This window comes from Dicentrarchus labrax, unplaced genomic scaffold, assembly GCF_905237075.1.
Source record: "Dicentrarchus labrax unplaced genomic scaffold, dlabrax2021, whole genome shotgun sequence".
Classification (NCBI taxonomy): domain Eukaryota; kingdom Metazoa; phylum Chordata; class Actinopteri; family Moronidae; genus Dicentrarchus; species Dicentrarchus labrax.
The window spans coordinates 4470760-4489999 of record NW_026136706.1 but is presented as its reverse complement, the minus strand read 5'-3'; the positions used below and the strand labels follow the sequence as shown (position 1 = coordinate 4489999).

The 19240-nt window shown below is 40.0% G+C and overlaps 1 protein-coding gene across 1 annotated transcript; it reads right to left on the bottom strand.

The window, feature by feature from the left end:
* Window positions 1-797: 797 nt before the first annotated feature.
* il10rb (interleukin 10 receptor, beta) lies at window positions 798-18751 on the bottom strand. The gene is made up of 8 exons (XM_051403919.1): window positions 18580-18751; window positions 12199-12325; window positions 10540-10730; window positions 9110-9270; window positions 3960-4113; window positions 3668-3825; window positions 3264-3436; window positions 798-3112 (listed from the first exon to the last, which is right to left on the bottom strand). The coding sequence occupies exons 1-8, from the start codon at window positions 18632-18634 to the stop codon at window positions 2866-2868; spliced, it is 1266 nt and encodes a 421-aa protein (XP_051259879.1). The 5' UTR covers window positions 18635-18751; the 3' UTR covers window positions 798-2865.
* Between the last annotated feature and the right edge of the window lie 489 nt (window positions 18752-19240).

Here is a 19240-nt window from a genome sequence, read left to right as displayed (position 1 = left end):
AATTACATTATGTTTTTTAATGGCTATCACTTTAACCATCCTCATCTTTCATCATGTTTTCCTCTACGATGTTTTTGTCTTGTTCTTTATTCATGTCTTTAGTTGTTCTCAGTGCCTGGTTAAATTAAAGAAAACATATCTAACTTACAAGAATGGTTTACATAATATCCCAGCAGAGGAGCAACTCTTTTAAGAGTAAGACCATTCGCACAACTTCTCAGTTTAATAGAAAGTCGTCTCGTCCCAGTGTTTGAAAGAAAGAATCTTTCTGGTGCCTTCATGTAAGACAAAGTCACTGTGTCTTATTGTAAGAAGTACAAATTCATAAATTCAGCTCAATAAAGTGACCAAAAAACTTATTTTAATAAAGTCTATCTCAAATAACTGAGTTTTCATTGCTTGTAATAGGAACAACCTGCTTAAATGTTGCCCATTAGTCTTTCAGTAGCTGATTTTATGTGTTTTTGCTGTCTGCTGGTTTGTTTTTATTATTTTTGGTGTGTATTTATTCTCTCAACACCGTTAAAAATGAGGGCTAGATTTAAGATAAAGGTTGAATTTCTGTTTCTAACAGTGTGAAAGATATTTGTATTACAGTGGTTGAGATATTACGGCACTTTGCATCTATTTGAAACTCAGTTGAGACCAAAGACCGGAACAAGTGAGACAAGAAAGCAGAAAAATCCCTGAATATGGGTAAACTGACTCTTCAACCCCAGGACCAATGTGTCAGTCCTGAGCTCAGCGTGTGTTCAAGAATCCACTCACACTAAAAACCACTCATTTGTACACCAGGGTTTGGTATAAGAAGAGATTTATTTCATTTTTATGATTGTTCATTAACATGAGCACAGTGGATGTGAGACCAGAGACGCACACCGACATCACCACTGCACCAGCACACCGCTTCACAATATGTTTATATACAGTTTCAACAGACATGACAACAGACGCTGACGGGCAACATGTTGAGGCAATGCAGAGTGGAAATTCTGCAACGAGGATGACGTCAGACTGGATCAAAGATTTGAGAAATGAAGGTTAAACAACAGCTCTTAAAGAATTATCCAAAACCTTAGAGGTTGTTTTGTTAACATTTATTCCCATTAAGTTTTAAATGGGAATCAGTTTCACTTGTTCCTTTTTTATGTATTTTCTTGCTGCCTCAAAATGTCACCCATACATCCTAGTTTTGCAGATACAGGAAAAAGGCAATCTGTATTTGTTGTTATAAAGCAGATGGAAGCGATGAACGTTGTTTAATAAAATATAGTCCACAGAGCAGAGACGACCCTGTACCCGCTCTACCTATTCACAAAATAAGCGTTCTTCTTTCGGTCATTGTTGAATTCACAGAGAAAGTGATCTAGATAAGCGTGTGAGGTAAAACATAACAGGAATCATAAGTATGTAAATTCAACCAAGTTTGAAACATGAAAGATGAACACAGGTGGAAGGAATAAAGCTTTGATTAAAAAAAAAATGAAGAAAATGTCTTTGATACAAATAAAATGTGTCATAAGAACAAACTAAATATAATATGGCGCCAAGATTCTATAAGAATCATAAATGGAAGAAAGAAAATAGTACTCCAAATGCTCCAAGGTTAAAATCAAAAGCTGCTCTCAAGACACACACACACACACACACACACACACACACTAAACTTTGCTTTCATAATAGTGCCTACTGGTAGGTTTCATAAAATCATGCTGAATTCCTTTGCTGATTGGATGAGAAAAAAAACTAAACTCATATCTTTCTTTCGTTTTACACACAGAGACACAACACAGAAATAGTTTCATACGAAGTGCTTTTGGATGGATTGCTGGGATATTAACAGATTTCAGGGCAAACCTGTTTAAAGTTCTTGTAATCGACACACACAGAGACGTTGGAGCAAAATGTTAAACACCACGATAATGTTAAAACTCACTATGTCAGCAGGTCTCAGCTTGAACTGGCGATCACCAGCACCGCCTGCAGTGCTGCCGAATTGTCCTGCGTTACCCCGCAGCGGTTTTTATTTCCTTATTATTTTTTTTAACCACTCCATTTGCATCAATGAGGCTAAATAAAACACAACCATCAGTAAGACACTAGGAACAGTTGAGTAAACACCTCAATTTAAAATAAAAACTGAACACAACCATCACAAAGGAGGATTTACTGCTGCACTGTTGGACCCGACCATCGACTATAATTCAGGATGGACAACGTGACCTTTTTTTTTAGATAGTTCCGCTGATAGGTAGTTCACTTTTCTTTTAAGTTGGATTTTAATGAGTTACCTGATGCTATAAAAAGGGTTTTACATCCTGATTGACAGCTCGGTGCATTTCCCCACTTCTCTACAACTACAACAGTGCTGTTAGAGCAGTCACATCAGTAACTTATCTTTATTTCAATATTCCCTAATTAGCACCTTTAAGCTTCTTATGTTAACTCATTAAAGCAATAGGACAGTAAAACAGATATTCAAAGCATTATTAATAAAGACTGTTACTCTCAGCCACATTCACTCAGATTAGCACTGACAGAACTTCCTGCATGGCACCAGAAAGTAGGTCACATGAGTGTGTATGCAAGAAAAAAAATATAAACAGTGCAGTCTTTAGCGTGACCACACCCTTGGAAACACAGAGACACCACAGTGAGTCTGTCAATCATCTTGTGTTTTCTAGTAGTCGTTTTTACACACTGCTCTCCTTGTTTCACAGTGACAGCTGGAGAAAAGGCACGCTGCACATTTACCTCAAACCTCCTCCTCCTCCTCCTCCTCCTCCTCCCCTTCCTCAATATCCTAGCTTCATGCTCTTCCCAACAAACAAATGTCTTTTGGGGTGCGTGCGTGCGTGCGTGCCTTCAGACACACATGTCTACAATGCCCTCGTCAGTGATCAGAGGTTGCCTCTTCAGCCCCGGAGTCATGTCCCGCATCTTCACCTGCTCCGAGTCGAAGGGGCCCTGCCAGGAGGTTTCGGCACTCAACATGGACTGACCGGACACACCGGACTGATTGCTGTTGGGCTGCCGCAGGCCAGAGCTGCCCCCCGTGGAGTAAACTCCTGAGTCTCCGCTGCCACTGCTGCCCTGACGGCTGTGTCTGCCGCTGGAAATGAAGGAAAAAGGTTTATTAATTCACTTTTTGATTTAAAAAATATCTTACACATTAAAAGACGTTGTCACTGGCATTCAAATGAGTAACTTTGTATTAAATGCAGGAACACATGAGCTGATGTTGCCTCAGAGGGTAAACCCACCTGCTGTCTGGCTCCAGGCCCGATGGAGGCGCCGCCAGGGCCTCAGGGGGCGGGAAGTGGATTTCCAGGACTTGGACTGGACAGATTATCACCTTATCACACAAGAGCTCCGATTCTGAATCGGGGGAGGCGAGCAGGCGAGGGACATCAGACGCAGGAGAGTCACAAAGATACTGGAGGGAGGAGCACATTGAGGAAGAGGAAGAGGAGACAGATTGAGATGAGATGTTCTGGTGGAATTTAAACTCAAGTGAGGTCAATTTAAAGCTTCTCATGCTGAAATGCAAATGATTTGGACAGTCAGCTGCTGCATCTGTAGGTCAACTATAGTATGTTCTTTCACTATATATATATATATATATATATATATATATATAGTTATAAGTAAAACTGTGGCTTCATACCTCCTTGAGGTGTGGGGGCAGCTGGTTGGAGGGGTAAAACACTGTCTTGATGGTCTTGTAGATCTTCATGAAGCCAAAGATTGCGAGCAGCACGATGGTGAAGAAGAAAATCAGAGAGCCCAGGAAGGACAGAAAGATCACCCACCACGGAATAGCACCTACATTAAAAAAATACACACACATTTACAACATGTCACATTATTTACCTCCCAGAGACGTACTCCAACCGTAACCGCCAACCCGAAATTCTGCAACAGGCAGAATGTGAGTGTGCAGGTGTAAAGCGTGTTACCTGCGGTCTGCATGCAGAGCGGCGAGGTGAAGCTGCTGCTCTTGTTGTAGTACTCATAGCGAGACTGGACGCTCACACAGTACGAAGTCCAGGACTTCAGGTCTGGCAAAGTCACAAGGTTGGCACTGGTGGTCAACGTCTGGTCTCCTGAGGCCTGAAGGACACACGGGACAAACGAGACCTTTTAGGGAGCCGGCACACTACAGACAAACTTTGGATGTACAGTGGGTACGGAAAGTATTCAGACCCCTTTAAATTTTTCACTCTTTGTTTCATTGCAGCCATTTGCTAAAATCAAAAAAGTTCATTTTATTTCTCATTAATGTACACTCAGCACCCCATCTTGACAGAAAAAAACAGAAATGTAGAAGTTTTTGCAAATTTATTAAAAAGAAAAACTGAAATATCACATGGTCATAAGTATTCAGACCCTTTGCTCAGTATTGAGTAGAAGCACCCTTTTGAGCTACTACAGCCATGAGTCTTCTTGGGAATGATGCAACAAGTTTCCCACCTGGATTTGGGGATCCTCTGCCATTCTTCCTTGCAGATCCTCTCCAGTTCTGTCAGGTTGGATGGTGAACGTTGGTGGATAGCCATTTTCAGATCTCTCAAGAGATGCTCAATTGGGTTTAGGTCAGGCCTCTGGCTGGGCCAGTCAAGAATGGTCACAGAGTTGTTCCGAAGCCACTCCTTTGTTATTTTAGCTGTGTGCTTAGGGTTATTGTCTTGTTGGAAGGTGAACCTTCGGCCCAGTCTGAGGTCCTGAGCACTCTGGAAGAGGTTTTCTTCCAGGATATCTCTGTACTTGGCCGCATTCATATTTCCTTCAATTGTAACCAGTCGTCCTGTCCCTGCAACTGAAAAACACCCCCATAGCCTGATGCTGCCACCACCATGTTTCACTGTTGGGATTGTATTGGGCAGGTGATGAGCAGTGCTTGGTTTTCTCCACACATACCGCTTAGAATTAACGCCAAAAAGTTCAATCTTGGTCTCATCAGACCAGAGAATCTTATTTCTCATAGTCTGGGAGTCCTTCATGTGTTTTTTGGCAAACTCTATGCGGGCTTTCATATGTCTTGCACTGAGGAGAGGCTTCCGTCGGGCCACTCTGCCATAAAGCCCCGACTGGTGCAGGGCTGCAGTGACTTTGTGGAACTTTCTCCCATCTCCCTACTGCATCCCTGGAGCTCAGCCACAGTGATCTTTGGGTTCTTCTTTACCTCTCTCACCAAGGCTCTTCTCCCACGATTGCTCAGTGTGGCTGGACGGCCAGGTCTAGGAAGAGTTCTGGTCGTCCCAAACTTCTTCCATTTAAGGATTATGGAGGCCACTGTGCTCTTAGGAACCTTGAGTGCTGCAGAAATTCTTTTGTAACCTTGACCAGATCTGTGCCTTGCCACAATTCTGTCTCTGAGCTCCTTGGGCAGTTCCTTCGACCTCATGATTCTCATTTGCTCTGACATGCACTGTGAGCTGTAAGGTCTTATATAGACAGGTGTGTGCCTTTCCTAATCAAGTCCAATCAGTTTAATTAAACACAGCTAGACTCCAATGAAGGAGCAGGACCATCTCAAGGAGGATCCGAAGAAATGGACAGCATGTGAGTTAAATATGAGTGTCACAGCAAAGGGTCTGAATACTTATGACCATGTGATATTTCAGTTTTTCTTTTTTAATAAATTTGCAAAAATTTCTACATTTCTGTTTTTTTCTGTCAAGATGGGGTGCTGAGTGTACATTAATGAGAAATAAAATGAACTTTTTTGATTTTAGCAAATGGCTGCAATGAAACAAAGAGTGAACATTTTAAAAGGGGTCTGAATACTTTCCGTACCCACTGTATGTCAGGAAGTTAAATATTGAGGGAATTCTTTCAGCAGAGCCGTCATTCAACCACATCATTACATCATTGTACCAAATTACCCACTTCTATGCATTCAACTTTGTATTTTTCTAACATCACATATATTTAGCTGTCTTCGCTGGGGTGTTCCAATATCTGCTCAGATAACTGCGGTACATTAACGTGATCACGAATGTGTGGACAGACGTAATCCCCGTCTCTCTGACTGATGGTCGTCTGCTGAGATGAATGCCGTGTGCCTTTGAGGCGCATTAACAACAGATCAGGTCGTATTTTAAAGACAAATGTGGGCTATGCAGGCGAGGCACGAGGCACTGAGAGTATGCAAACGGCTTCGGTTTTCCCTCGATTCTCATTCAAATACAAGCATATGTCTGTAAAGCCATTAAGCCTGCAATGACCTTAACGCATATACAACTGACAAAGGAAGATGAGGCTGCCTGCAGTTGTAAATCTTCATTAAACATACACTTATTTTTGTATTTCTGACCATAACTTCATCTGTTGGCTTTTTTTAAGAGTAAAATTTTCAAAAAACATGTATGTTGTTTTTGTTTGTGCGTGAATTTGATCTAAATGTCCTTTTTCTGTCTTTTTACACCTTTTGTCTTTGGCAACTTAAGTGAAGAAAGTAAGTGTTGGATATGCGGTTTTAGTGCCAGGACACAGTGAGGCAATGTCTGTGTTGTGCTCTCTTGCCATCACTGGCCCAATATGAGTATTGCTACATTAACCTGCAGTGTCCCAACACTAAGCTGGGGTGGAAACTTTTCAAGACAAATAGTTATAAATAAATAGAATTTTTTTTTTTAAACATTAAACTGCGCTCTATGAAGGAATTTGTACTCTAACACTTGCACATACTTGCACTTTACAGCCAAACTGCTCTAATTCTGTACTGTTAATATATAGTTTTTTTAACGGTATGCGTGTGTTTTTGCGACATTTGTACCTTTGTTGTTATGTGAAAGCGATGTTGAAGATTAATTTCCCCTCGCCTTGCGTCAGACAAAGTATTTCTGATTTGATTCATGGCTTTTACCCCCAAAAATACCAGCCAGGCCAGATGAACTGAGAAGCTATGAATAACTATTTCAGATTTAAATCATCCTTTTCCACAGATCAATGATGAGATTTTGAAGGAGTCCCGTTTTTATGTATGTGAAATATACGTCAAAACATCCTTTCTGAGTATGCATATACTTAAATCCCTCTCTGACTCATCCTGTGAATGGGGAAATACTGTATATGTACATTTTTAAAATCAAAATGTGATTTGAGGTGACTTTCTGGCTAACCGATCATTAGATTGTGGCTCATAACAGCGAGCAGGCTGATACTGTGGGTTAAAGGCGTGTCTCTGAATATCAGTCAGAAAAAAATTAATGAATCATATTTCCAATGAACGTAGTCAAATATGTCTCAAAGTGAGCTCAGGCCCACATATTCTGTTTCACTCAGATATGTCACATTACATTAACTGCTCTCTATATTACTGGGCCTTTCACAACAATAACCACTATTTAGAATAACGCGGGACTACAGCAAATTAAATGGTTATAAAAGTTTTTCAAACGGAGAACTAGAGAGAAATTACAGTCATTTAAAACATGCAGCCATTAACATTTATAATTTCACTTGGTTGATCAAATTAAATTAACATATACTGGACCATTGAAACATGATAAGTTCATGTATAATAAGAAGTTTATATTTAGCATTGTACACATTTGTACAGTTTCATTATTCCGCATCACATTTTCTCTGTTTTCTACAATGAATATTATTTATTTTATTATTATTTATTATTACTATTGTTTAATGTATAACTCATTTATGTATCTTCATAAAATACCCTGCAGAATTATGCTAAATGTTCACGACTGTAGAACATAAAAACATGAGAGAATATTGTGTAGTACTATGTAGGAAAATAAGCAGGAGTCTGATAGGTTGTCTCTCTGCAGCACATTTTACAGTCTGTTTATGATTGCTGGCGTTTTGGGTGTGTTCTGGCCTTCATCCAAATCCTATGACATTTTCCTCAACTCTGCGTCAGCTACGGGTTATTTTAGGACTTTATAATTCACCTACCTCTTCCTTGTCAAACCAGTTTTAATACACCTGCTTTATATACAGGATCCGTACAGCATTTTAATTTCCCTGGGATTCTGTTAGTGTCAACAGGTTCAGTTCAAAACATTTTAAAGACCATTATGAATTCAATCGAAGACCTACTGGTATTGGTTACATGGTGGTTTTGCTTTGTAGTTGCTACGACACGATCACTACAAAATGGTCCCAAAAACGCATTTAAAAGTGAGACGGAGAACGCAAATCACATTTAAGACATTTTAAGGCCTACAATTCTAAACATTTGGATTATTTAGACTTTTTAAGACCCTGCAGACAGTGTTTCAAGGTACATAAACCAAAATGTTGCCTTTATCATCACATCTAAATTGTTTTTATGTATTGATGATATGATTGCTAATTTCCAGAGTCTAGCTATAAATGAGGAGTGAACATCCCAGGAAACAAACAAATATCACAGCAGGATGGTTTCAGTTCAAATATTAAAATATTTTTGTTTTACATGAGTGATTATTTTGAAAATCAAGCATTTTTTTAAAAGAGCATACTCGAATTCAAGCACATTTCTAACCTTAAAGAAGCAAAACTCTTCCAATGAAGCCTTTTCCAAACTTTCAAGACTCTGTACGATATAACCTGTATGTTATCACAGCTGGCAGGAAATCAAGGCACCAGACAGGAAGCTGTACACACTTTATCGCGTGAGATTCCGCCGTCTTGTAGCACAGACAGGAAACACCTCTGTTTGGTGTACAGGGCACCAGTCAAAACCAATGAACCAACAAACACTTTGCTGAACATACGTAACACGAACACAGACACCAGGTGCTCTGCTAACACGGCAGCTCTGAGTCTATGACAATAGATAATGTTGCGGCTGCAGGCTCTGAGGTTTCTCCAGGTGTCTTTAGGGACTGAAGAGAAATGGGAAGTGTGAACTTTTGGGTTTTTTACCCTGCTGTAACATCTGTGAGGATCTTTCTTGCTTTTTTTTGAACAAAGTTTCTGTAGGAGAGGTAACCAAAGGCTTTTAATACCTACAGCAACAGGGGAATTTATGTTAAATAGAGGCGCTATAAAAAGGCAGCAAAAGCTCCAGTCTGAGGAAACATTCGTTTATATTCATATGGCTTCGTATAAATCGTACGCGTGGGCCTCGTGTTTGTCAGATGGCTGACGTGCCTACCTGTGTGTGTGCAGAGCCTTCCCAGTAGACGATGTGGTAGTACAGCAGGGGAATCTTTTCCTTCATGGAGGTGTTTGTGCTGTCCAAAGGGTCATGAATTGAAACATCCAGGGTACTTCCAGCAAGAGTAAGGTTCACTTTGCTTGGAGGACCCAAAGCAGCTAGCAGGAACAAGAGAGAGACAAGATATGAGAACCAGGATATGATAATTTTTTAGTTGTGATTAGAAGAAGAATTCCCAAAACACATTTAAAAACAAGAAATTTACAGACATTTTAAGACCCTGCAGACCCTGATAATAAGTTTTCTATCTTCTAACATCACAGTTAAATAAATCCCTCAAATTGAAATGAGCGTGACACATGTCTGTGTTGTATTTTGGTTCCCAGTGCAGCTCACACAGGTAGGAGGCTCATTCAAATGAGGCAACGCAAAAACCAGTTGTTGATGGTAAATATGTCTCATAATCAACATCACTCTGCTGCCTAGTTAGTGACTCTCTCCTCAACTTATGACTAGATACCTGCAGCAAATGTGTGGCAAGAATAGAATAATGCATCTAAGCAGTAGATGCATTTATTTGGGATCAAAAAATGTGATTATAGCAGGAACTTCAGTAAAGGCAGCAGGACACCCTGAAAAAATCTGCCACCTCTGATTGGAGACACACACACCTCTACACTCGCAGACTGGTTGGTTAAAAGGTGATATTCGTGCCACTCTGTGTCAACCACAACATGAGTTAATTAAGAAGTACCACACCCTCTGATGTATATTCTACCTCACCTAACCCTTTGAAACAAAGCACCGCCGTACCTAAATCAAACAACCAGGCAGGTGAGCTTGGAAGCGCCCACAGTCCGATGTTGTTCATGTGTCATTTCCACATACAGAACATAAATACGGCCCACAAAAACACAACAATAAGACTGACCACCTTAGGCTGGTTGTTTAAGCTTTCATCATTAAAATAGGGTCCGAGGCTACCAGCACTATTACTTTTATCTGATCTCAGTAGGTCACTATGTGTGTCGCTGCACATGAAGAAATAATTGTACATTTAGAATCCATTTTTAAAAAAGCATGAACCAATCAGTCCAGATTTCTCTACAGCTGTGTACAGTGTTCTTGGTGAAACTGTGTTCAATAATGCCGGAGATGTTTACTTCTGTTTTTAACAAAATCTTGACTGAACTCTACACTGTGGTTTTCAAAGGTTACCTTTTTCCTAGCATTGTTGCTCAACATCACTTTGTGGTTGTACGCTCTTTTCTTCAGTTCCTTCTCTACTCTCTCTGTTGTAGTTTGTGGTGCGCCACCTGAGATCTCAACATCTTTGCTGGAAACTTTAAGTATCTGCCTGAACACTGAGAGACACTCGTTCTCTCTTGCCCTCCCTCCACTCATCTGCTTCTCACCCCACCTCTCACCATTTTTATCAGGGCAGAATTCCATGTGCACCCAGTCAGAGTGACTCCCGTTCACGTTGGCACAGACACGAATCATGTAGATTCCTAGGTAGTTCAGGTTACGATGGGTAAGGTCACATGAGTGGTGTGATGTCTTGTCGCATACAACTAACCACTTCGGATCCTTTTTTTTGTACTTCAGGTTGAACTTCCTGTGATGAAGAGGGAAAAAGAAAATGTAAAGCATTGATACATGGTAACTGAAAACACTAAATATATCTCGAAAGTATAAACTGGATTCACAACATTAATCATTATTAACTCTGTGAATTAAGGATTCATTTCGACCAAACCAGAGTTGGTTATTGTTACTGGAAGAGTGGAAAGACTAATAAGGTTGTTTTCATCTGAGATAGAGTCTGATAGTCGCCGCCAATAAGAAATCAGGAATGCAATCTCATTGATACCTCTTCCGTCTAAAACATTGCACAAGACGGAGACACATTAGTTCATCAGGCCTCAACAGGCTCTGACATTTTACATTCAAAAAAAAAAAAAAAAATGCAATCCACACTGAAGCTTGCCCGTACGTCCTTTGATGAGTGAAGTATGAGGAACTGTTGGTTGCAAGTCAACTTTTATCTCGGTTTGCCAGTAAAGACTTTTCAAGTCATTTCCTGCAGTTGTGTTTGAATTACATTTTCACTGGCCACAAACTGCACCCACAGTTCTCTTGGAGGACAGCTGGGACGCTCAATGCATTAACTTGGACCACAAGAGCAGTTTTGTTTTTCACTACACAGAGCTGGACTGAGCTGACCACACACAATTAAAGAAAAACAACATTAAGAGTGTACAGCTACAGACCTTTGTCTCTGTGAGGCAGTGGTGCTCATGGCAAAGACAATTTGATTGTAAAATGGATTAAAGGGGAGATCATTAGCAGACGTGGTGAAGTCCATTGGACAAAGGGTGTTAACTTATATTTAAAATGTTTCACTGAGTAAGCATTCAGAGATGTGTATGGGAGCTTAACACGTATTTTTGTAAGGGCCGTGCAGGAAGAAAGCTTCAGATGTTCTGAAATCTTAATTCTTAAAGTGATTACAAATCGCTCCTATTGGGAAACATGAATCATATGTGCTGGCAAGAAGATGGTTTTCTTACGAGTGCCTGCACAACCCGTTTTTTTTAATTAATACTCTTATCGGTTCTTTTTTTGTTACTAAATTCATTCATTCAAAAATATATTATTTTAAAAAAAGAATAATAGGATTATAATTTCCAATTTAAATATGACTTAATGTGCTTTCTAAAGCAAAGTATATGAACTCAATAACATCTCACTGGAAACCACATAAACAGACTTTTACTGAACAAATAATTCACTTATGACTGATCCATCTGCAGCTGGAGCTCTCTTCATACACGAATGTCTGTACCAGATTTCAGTCCATCCAACAGCTGTTGAAACATTACACCCTGGACTGAAGTGGTGGGCCGACCTCCTCTGAAACCACACTGCTAATGCTGCAGTTACCTCAGCGTTTATCCAGAATTAAGATGCAGGAGAATATGTTCATCTAGAGCTTTACAGGTTCACAGCCAACATGCTGCTCCTTCTCAGTGGGACTAGTTTCTCTCCCTCGTGTATGATGGATGTATGTGAGTGAGACTTACGCCACGTATTCTGTGGTGAAGGTGACGGCGTGACTCCCGGCACTCTGGTCCCAGTCCCAGCTCAGTGTGTAATTGGTGTTTAACGTCACCATGGTCACGTTCTGTGGAGCTGCCACCTCTGCTCCGACTGAAACAAACAAGGGGAAAAACCCACATGACAACACAGTCTACGCTAACTGCAGCAGACGTCGTCAAAACACAGAATTTAATCATTAAAACCCCTGCGAGGACCCTTTGTGTTGATTCTGGCGGCCCCTGTGGACAAAAGCGATAGTGTTTCTACCGCCTCGTTTCATTGATGTCGAGGGGAATCCGACCCAGAGGCAGCTACGTGGAAACAGCCAAGCTTCTCGCTAATGGTGTTAATTTGTAGGTCATATAGAGGCATCAGTATTATATTGAGACCGTTTCATAATTAGTTAACATACACCTACACTAAATACTATTTCCATAATACATAATACAATAAATATTAGACTGCTATTTACAATTATTCAATATTATATCCATGATTTTGCTGATCATCACTGAACCCAGATGTGCTACATTTTTTAAATCACCTGTACAGCAGACATGTTCTTCTTCCTGTGGCATTTAACGGCCAGCTAGAGTATTTGTGGGCATATGTGGGGCTTCAGTACCTTCGGTTTACAAAATTTTGGTATCGACTTGGTACCGAAGCATCAGTTCTCGTTACATCCGTAATATCGACTACTAAATTTCTGGTATCGTGACATCCCCATTATGGCACAGAGGAAGAAGATATATCAGGTTTTGGATACACTGTCATACATTCATTGTTGGTGTGGGTTTGCACATGACCCAGGCTGGCATCCAGAGGTATCCTTTAACAAGTTTGTATGTTAAAAAGTTGTTACGTTTGCGGCCGGAGGAGGTGCACAACATGCGAACATAGCATCTGTGTCAAAGTGAAACTTTTCATAACAAGAACTGTTGTGAAAAACCAGACAACGCTGGAAGTGAGAGTGTAAAAATGGACCCGACAGCAACACGTGTTCCTAAAATGTGTTTGGACGTCTTTCCTTTCCATCCCCCTATTTAGCAAACTATATTTAATTTATTTAACAAACTCCACTTATAAAGAGTATTAATGTGCAGTATTTATTAGCAATTACAAATTTTCCTATGAAGACATTATATATTAGTACTATTACTTTCTTTTGATCATTTTATAGAGCAGCCTCTACCTATTATAGTGTGTGATAAACCATTTATTTAATGTTTGTATACTGCTTACAAATGTGCAATAAAGTAAAGTTAGTACTTAGAGGACTTTTTATGCAGTTTCAAAGCAATAAAAAAAATACTAATTACATATTCATGAGCATTTTGATGTTACTGGGGTTTTTAGAGAAGAAAAAGAAGAAACATTGTGCGTATGATATCCATCCTTTGATGCTCAGGATCTAGCGGGTGCACTCAATTCCCCCAAAAGAGACCGATACAAACAGAAAGAATCCATAAACACACACATTAATATTAATGATGTCAATATGAAAATCAAAAGGAGAACAATGTAGAGTGGGAAATGTGTTCATAAGCGTCTTGAGTAATATCAGAAGAGACTTGTGCAAAAAAACCAGACTGGAAAAGTCAAATCTGCGGCCAACAACAATGTGACCTAACGAAAGAGGAACTAAACGAAAAAAATAATTTAGGCTGCTCACACTTGTGTACGGAGAATAAATCTGTACCGAGGGAACGTCAGAAACTCTGCTCAATAACACCTGAAGGTTAAAACGGGGGAAAACTGAGTGAAAAAAAAAAGTAGATGAAAGATGTTCCGATCTCCTGCATGACTGACGCGGTACTTAGCAAAAACACAGGAAACATTTAAAAGTAGAAATACAGGGAGTTTTAGGTGGCTCGGCTCAGTGTTTCCTGTGTGGGATTTGTGTTTGTGTGCATGTGTCTCGGCATGTTAGGTCCCCTGTGGAGTTGGCAGGATTCTGGCTGAAGAGGTTACACAATGTTTCCTCACTGACTCAGTTCCTCCCAGTCCTTTTCATGTGAAATTACTTTTTTTTTTCTCTCTACCAACTTTCTCAGCTACAAGAGCAATTAACATCCCATTCCATAGCAGATCAAATCCTAATGGGGTTTCTCCATGTTTGTTTCTCCTCGGGCTTTACATGACTCACCAACTGTCTTACAAGGACTGAAACAAAAGCAGTGAACTTTGGACTACGAATAAACACACCAGAACATGTGTGTTGTGAACGGCTGTGAGTTGTGTGACTCATTCATATCGCAGCCCAAACTATTACTATGTTTTGAGGCCTACAACAGAGGCCAGATGCATAAAACGCTGTTGATTCATGACTAACTGTGTGTAGCCACAAGGACAGAAAAATGCAGACAAATTCTTTTCGGCAAATTTATAAAGCTGCACGTACTCCTCATTTTGTTTTTAAAAATCTCTGTCACCCTGGAAGCGAGCGGACAAGCACGAGCCTTATTTCAACTTCAGGTAATAAAAAGTCTGTACTGTAAAAACGCCCTTAAATAACCGCTCTGGTATTGATACTTGTACCCACCCCACCCACTTCTCGTCATTATTAAACATCAGCAAGGGGATGAATGATTAATCTCTACAGCTCATATTGACAGAGCCGTTTACAAAGTGCTTCACAACGAAGATTAGTAGATCATTAACAAGCAAATAATGGATCCAATGTAAATAAAAATAACCACACAAAAATAATTTAAAATCAGTCTCTCTAAATGTGCCTTTGAGTGACATTTTACCCACACACACACACACACACACACACACACACACACACACACACTTTTATAAATACCAGTTTATCTATGGGAAATGGCACACGCATGGTTGTTTAAACATCTGGCCCCTGAAGTCCGGGGAGAGTTTCAAGTAAACACTGATAAAGATCCTTTTATTTAAGAATTCTGACCTAATTCTGTACTGCAATGTTAAAGATACTAATTGTTATACAGGGAAAAGGGCAAAAGGAGAGGGTGGAAGCACTTCAAACAACTGGAAACCCAGACAACTTTCTTTAGACACTGAGAGTCTGATAATAATTAAAAAGCAATGAAGACGAAAGGTACGTTCCAACTTCAGCTGTAGGCACCGTCCTTTAGGTAAAAGCACTGCAGATACAGACTTGGTAGCACTAAGAGTCAATGGATTAGTTGTTTTCAAGGAGTGGCACACCATTACGAGTGAAACTGTAATAAAGATTCACCCAGTGAAACGTAACCCCAGTCAAAAGGAAAATGAAACAGTGACTCCACAAATACATCAGATGATGAAGGGAAAGAAGCTGCGCATGATTTCAAAGACATTTACTGAATCGGGGTAATCTCACTGAGATCTTTCAGAAGAGAAGAGAGTACGTGTGTACAATCAACAAACACAGTTTACTCAAACACAATCTAGACCCTGATTATAAGACGACTGCACCCTTCCCAACATCTTGTTATGGAAAAAAGACGACAAGCGTTCCCAGTAGTGCAGCAGGGAATGTTTCCCTGAGATAGTGGTAATCTAAAGAGAAGAGGGTCCTCATCCTTGAAGTCTTCTGGAAGTGAAACATGAAATAAACCCATTAAAGCACACATCTGTGCAGCCCGTCTATCAGTCACATTCTCACACTGTCTGGCTCTTGGGGGGGGGGTTAATATTAAGATTATAATCATCTGTGACAGCAGTAATTGTCAGCTGCTTGACGAGATGATTTGTTTCTACAGTAAAGACGTCAGGAGATGCTTTTGGACTTCGCTCCCCCCCCACAAATTCATTTCATCCGTGGCTTCAGAAGAAAAACTTTTATGGCTGGCTAACTCTAACAGACTCATTGTAAATGGACTTTCACTCTTGCTAGCTTAGCAACAATGAGATAACAAATAAACCCATAATGCAACACACCCTGTAGAAACCTGTGTTACAGTGGTACTCCCTCCATTCACACAGAATATCTGATGCTGAATATTAAGCTAAAGAAAGACACGTCGTCTTTGACTCAAGCATTGTTTAAGCATATGACAATGCATTCCTTTACACACACACACACACACACACACGTAGATACAGACTGTAACCATAAATGTGCCTCAAACATTGTACAAAAGAACCATGAACGCAGTATATTTCTCACTCTGCATGAATAAGTCTATTCAATAATGCTTATTTTTGGATCAGACTTCCTGCAAGAGATTTAAAAAGAAAGAAAGAATGGCTCAATTCTGCCAACTCTTCTGCTGCTGCTTTTATAAAACACACACACAGATTATATCACTCCTACTTCATTTTTACTCCAAGGTCAGGAAGAGCTCAGCCAGATAAAACATTGGGGGGAAAAGGAGGTGGAATAAGCTCCAAAACATTATTTTTTCGTAAATACAACTTCTCATTTTTTAAAATAAAGACGTCAGACAGTTCCCAAACCAAAACCCGCTTCTTAGTTTACGGACTTTTATCCTGTAGTCCACTGAACAGCCTCGCGTTCAAACATCGTTCTCGATTCCTCAGAAAATCGAAGGTCCCGACGTCAGTAATCTGTCCATCGGTAGAAATGAGGAACAAACTCCTCGCAGGCGGTGGCTGGGGTTATTCTTAGACGACAGCAGCGACTGATGGAGGCAAAACATTCACCAGCACGCCAGAGTTCTTTGGAAGTACAGGCCCATCAGATGATATCCATGTGACACATGTTTGTGAGGGTGTTAACAGACACCTGCAGTCAAATATTCACATTTTTAACGTCACGTTCTTAAGATTCCCGTGCAGGCTCAGGTGTCCATGTCGTGCTGCATTCTGGGTAGGGCATATTGCGCTATTCGACAGACGTATGAGTAGGAAGTCACAATTTTAATTTCTTTCTTAAAATTGTGATGTTGTCTTACATCTGGAGACAGATTTGTAGATCAGGGGATCTCCGCAGCGCGACAGTACTTCATTAAAACGCTGTTCAGTCACATTTTACCTTTATTGAACTTATTGAACGTTGTATTGTGAATTCGATAGTATTGCGATTATTGGGGCAGCCCTAATTCTGGGTATTACAGGAGCTTATCTGGGTGCAGCAGATTCTAGAGAAGCGATGCTGTTTCTATACTGTTCACAAAGCCACATTACAATGCAGCTTCAATCAGGCGGGTAACACTGTTAGGATTATGGTATGTTCTGAGGACTTTAGATAGATCCCACACAGAATTACACTACAACTACTGTTTGAGTGAACATGCTTTTACTCCTCATACTGCCAGAACTACTGAAACCCCGTCACCCACCCATTGTCTGTACGATGACTGCGATCCATCCAAATTTAATAGGAAGCAGGAACTGAGAATGTCACTGTGCACAGCAGGTACTTTCTGTTTCTCTCATAGTATCAAACAAGAAAGAAGATGAACGCTACAAACTCTTTGTTTTGTACACAAAAAGCTGTTTGTCAGCGGTTCCTGGAACTGAGACCGATCCACTTCTTCTGAGCTTGTGTGGACCTGTGTGTGTAAACCGCAGCGAGAGCACAACAATGTGCGGTTCTGCAATGTCACTACGCACATTTACCTACATTAAGTATTTATTATACAAATTGGGGTTACAATAAGCACGGTTTACATAACCCTAGCTCAGAAACAAATGGTTCTTTAATTAGTAAAAAAAGAGAAAGTGTATTCTTTTATTTAAACTCATAATTCATCTTCAATCTTCATTTATGGGGAGAAAAATCCCAAACCCAGTACGGTAAATCAGCTGTACTGTTACATCCCTTTATAAAGAACACACCAACATTTACATTAAATATGATTACATTAAATATGATTGCATTAAATATGATTACATTAAATATGATTGCATTAAATATGATCACATTAAATATGATTGCATTAAATATGATTGCATTAAATATGATTACATTAAATATGATTACATTAAATATGATTACATTAAATATGAACCTCATTTCACATTCAAACAATCCTATAACACAGCAGTGATACTAATACACTGAACACCATTTTGCTGCAGAATAACTACTTTTTCTTTCTCTAATAACACACACACACGCACGCACGCACGCACGCACACACACACACACACACACACACACACACACACACACACACATTTAGTTAGGTTTAAGGTTTTGAATGCAGCCACTGATGAAGTGAAGTCAGATTTTATACAGTAAACATCAAACAGCCTCAGCTGCTGCTGTGTGTGTGTGTGTGTGTGTGTGTGTGTGTGTGTGTGTGTGTGTGTGTGTGTGTGTGTCCCAACATGAAGCAGCTACAGCGGGGCTAACGGTTAGCCAGCAAGCTAACGGCAACAAACGCGATTGATTTCGTCTAAAACAAAGATGGCTAACGTCAGCTAGAAGAACCTACCGGGGTTGGTTTGGAGGCAGAAGAGGAGGAAGGTGGCGATAAAAGCAGCGGACATGGTTGAGGTCGTTGTTTTCTTTCGAGGTACCGTCAGTTCCTCGTCCAGGCTCGGCTCGGCTCGGCTCGGACGGACTCTCCGGTCGAGGGCGGTGCGGCGTTGTTGTTTTACAGCTCACGCAAGCGCAGTAGAGATTCGGAAGCTGTGTTTCCGGTCGCGCTTTCAAAATAAATAGCCAGGTCGACCGAGTATTAAGTGACACATTTTAGGGATTTTAAATGATATTATATTCAAAGACTGTAAAATGAACCCAAATGATGAACTCAGTTATCGATGCATTAATGTGTTTTTATGTTGTTGTATTTGAATTACTTTATATGATGCCGGGTAGTTTAATCAACAATAATACATCAGTTTTATTAGTTGATTTATATTTTGAGTTAATCTGAATCCGCAGTGATCAAAGTTATCAAATAAATGTAGAGTGTAAAGTAGCAGAAAATGGTAGGCCATCCTTAATTGTACTTAAGTACACTGAAGAGTAGCTTTAAAGTATTTGTCTTTAACATGAAAGCACATGCTACTAAAAAAAAACAACAATCAAGGGTTAAGTAAAAAAAAAAAACAATCATTTGATGAATACATACATTACCCAGTTCCTAAAGC

What these genes read in the sequence shown, in the direction of transcription:
- il10rb (XM_051403919.1), bottom strand. Translation starts at nt 18,634, where the DNA reads ATGTCCGCTGCTTTTATCGCCACCTTCCTCCTCTTCTGCCTCCAAACC. An exon ending in CTGCCTCCAAACCAACCCCG is followed by an intron (nt 12,326 to 18,579) that starts GTAGGTTCTTCT and finishes TGTTTGTTTCAG; the next exon opens with TCGGAGCAGAGGTGGCAGCT. An exon ending in TTCACCACAGAATACGTGGC is followed by an intron (nt 10,731 to 12,198) that starts GTAAGTCTCACT and finishes TCTTCATCACAG; the next exon opens with GAAGTTCAACCTGAAGTACA.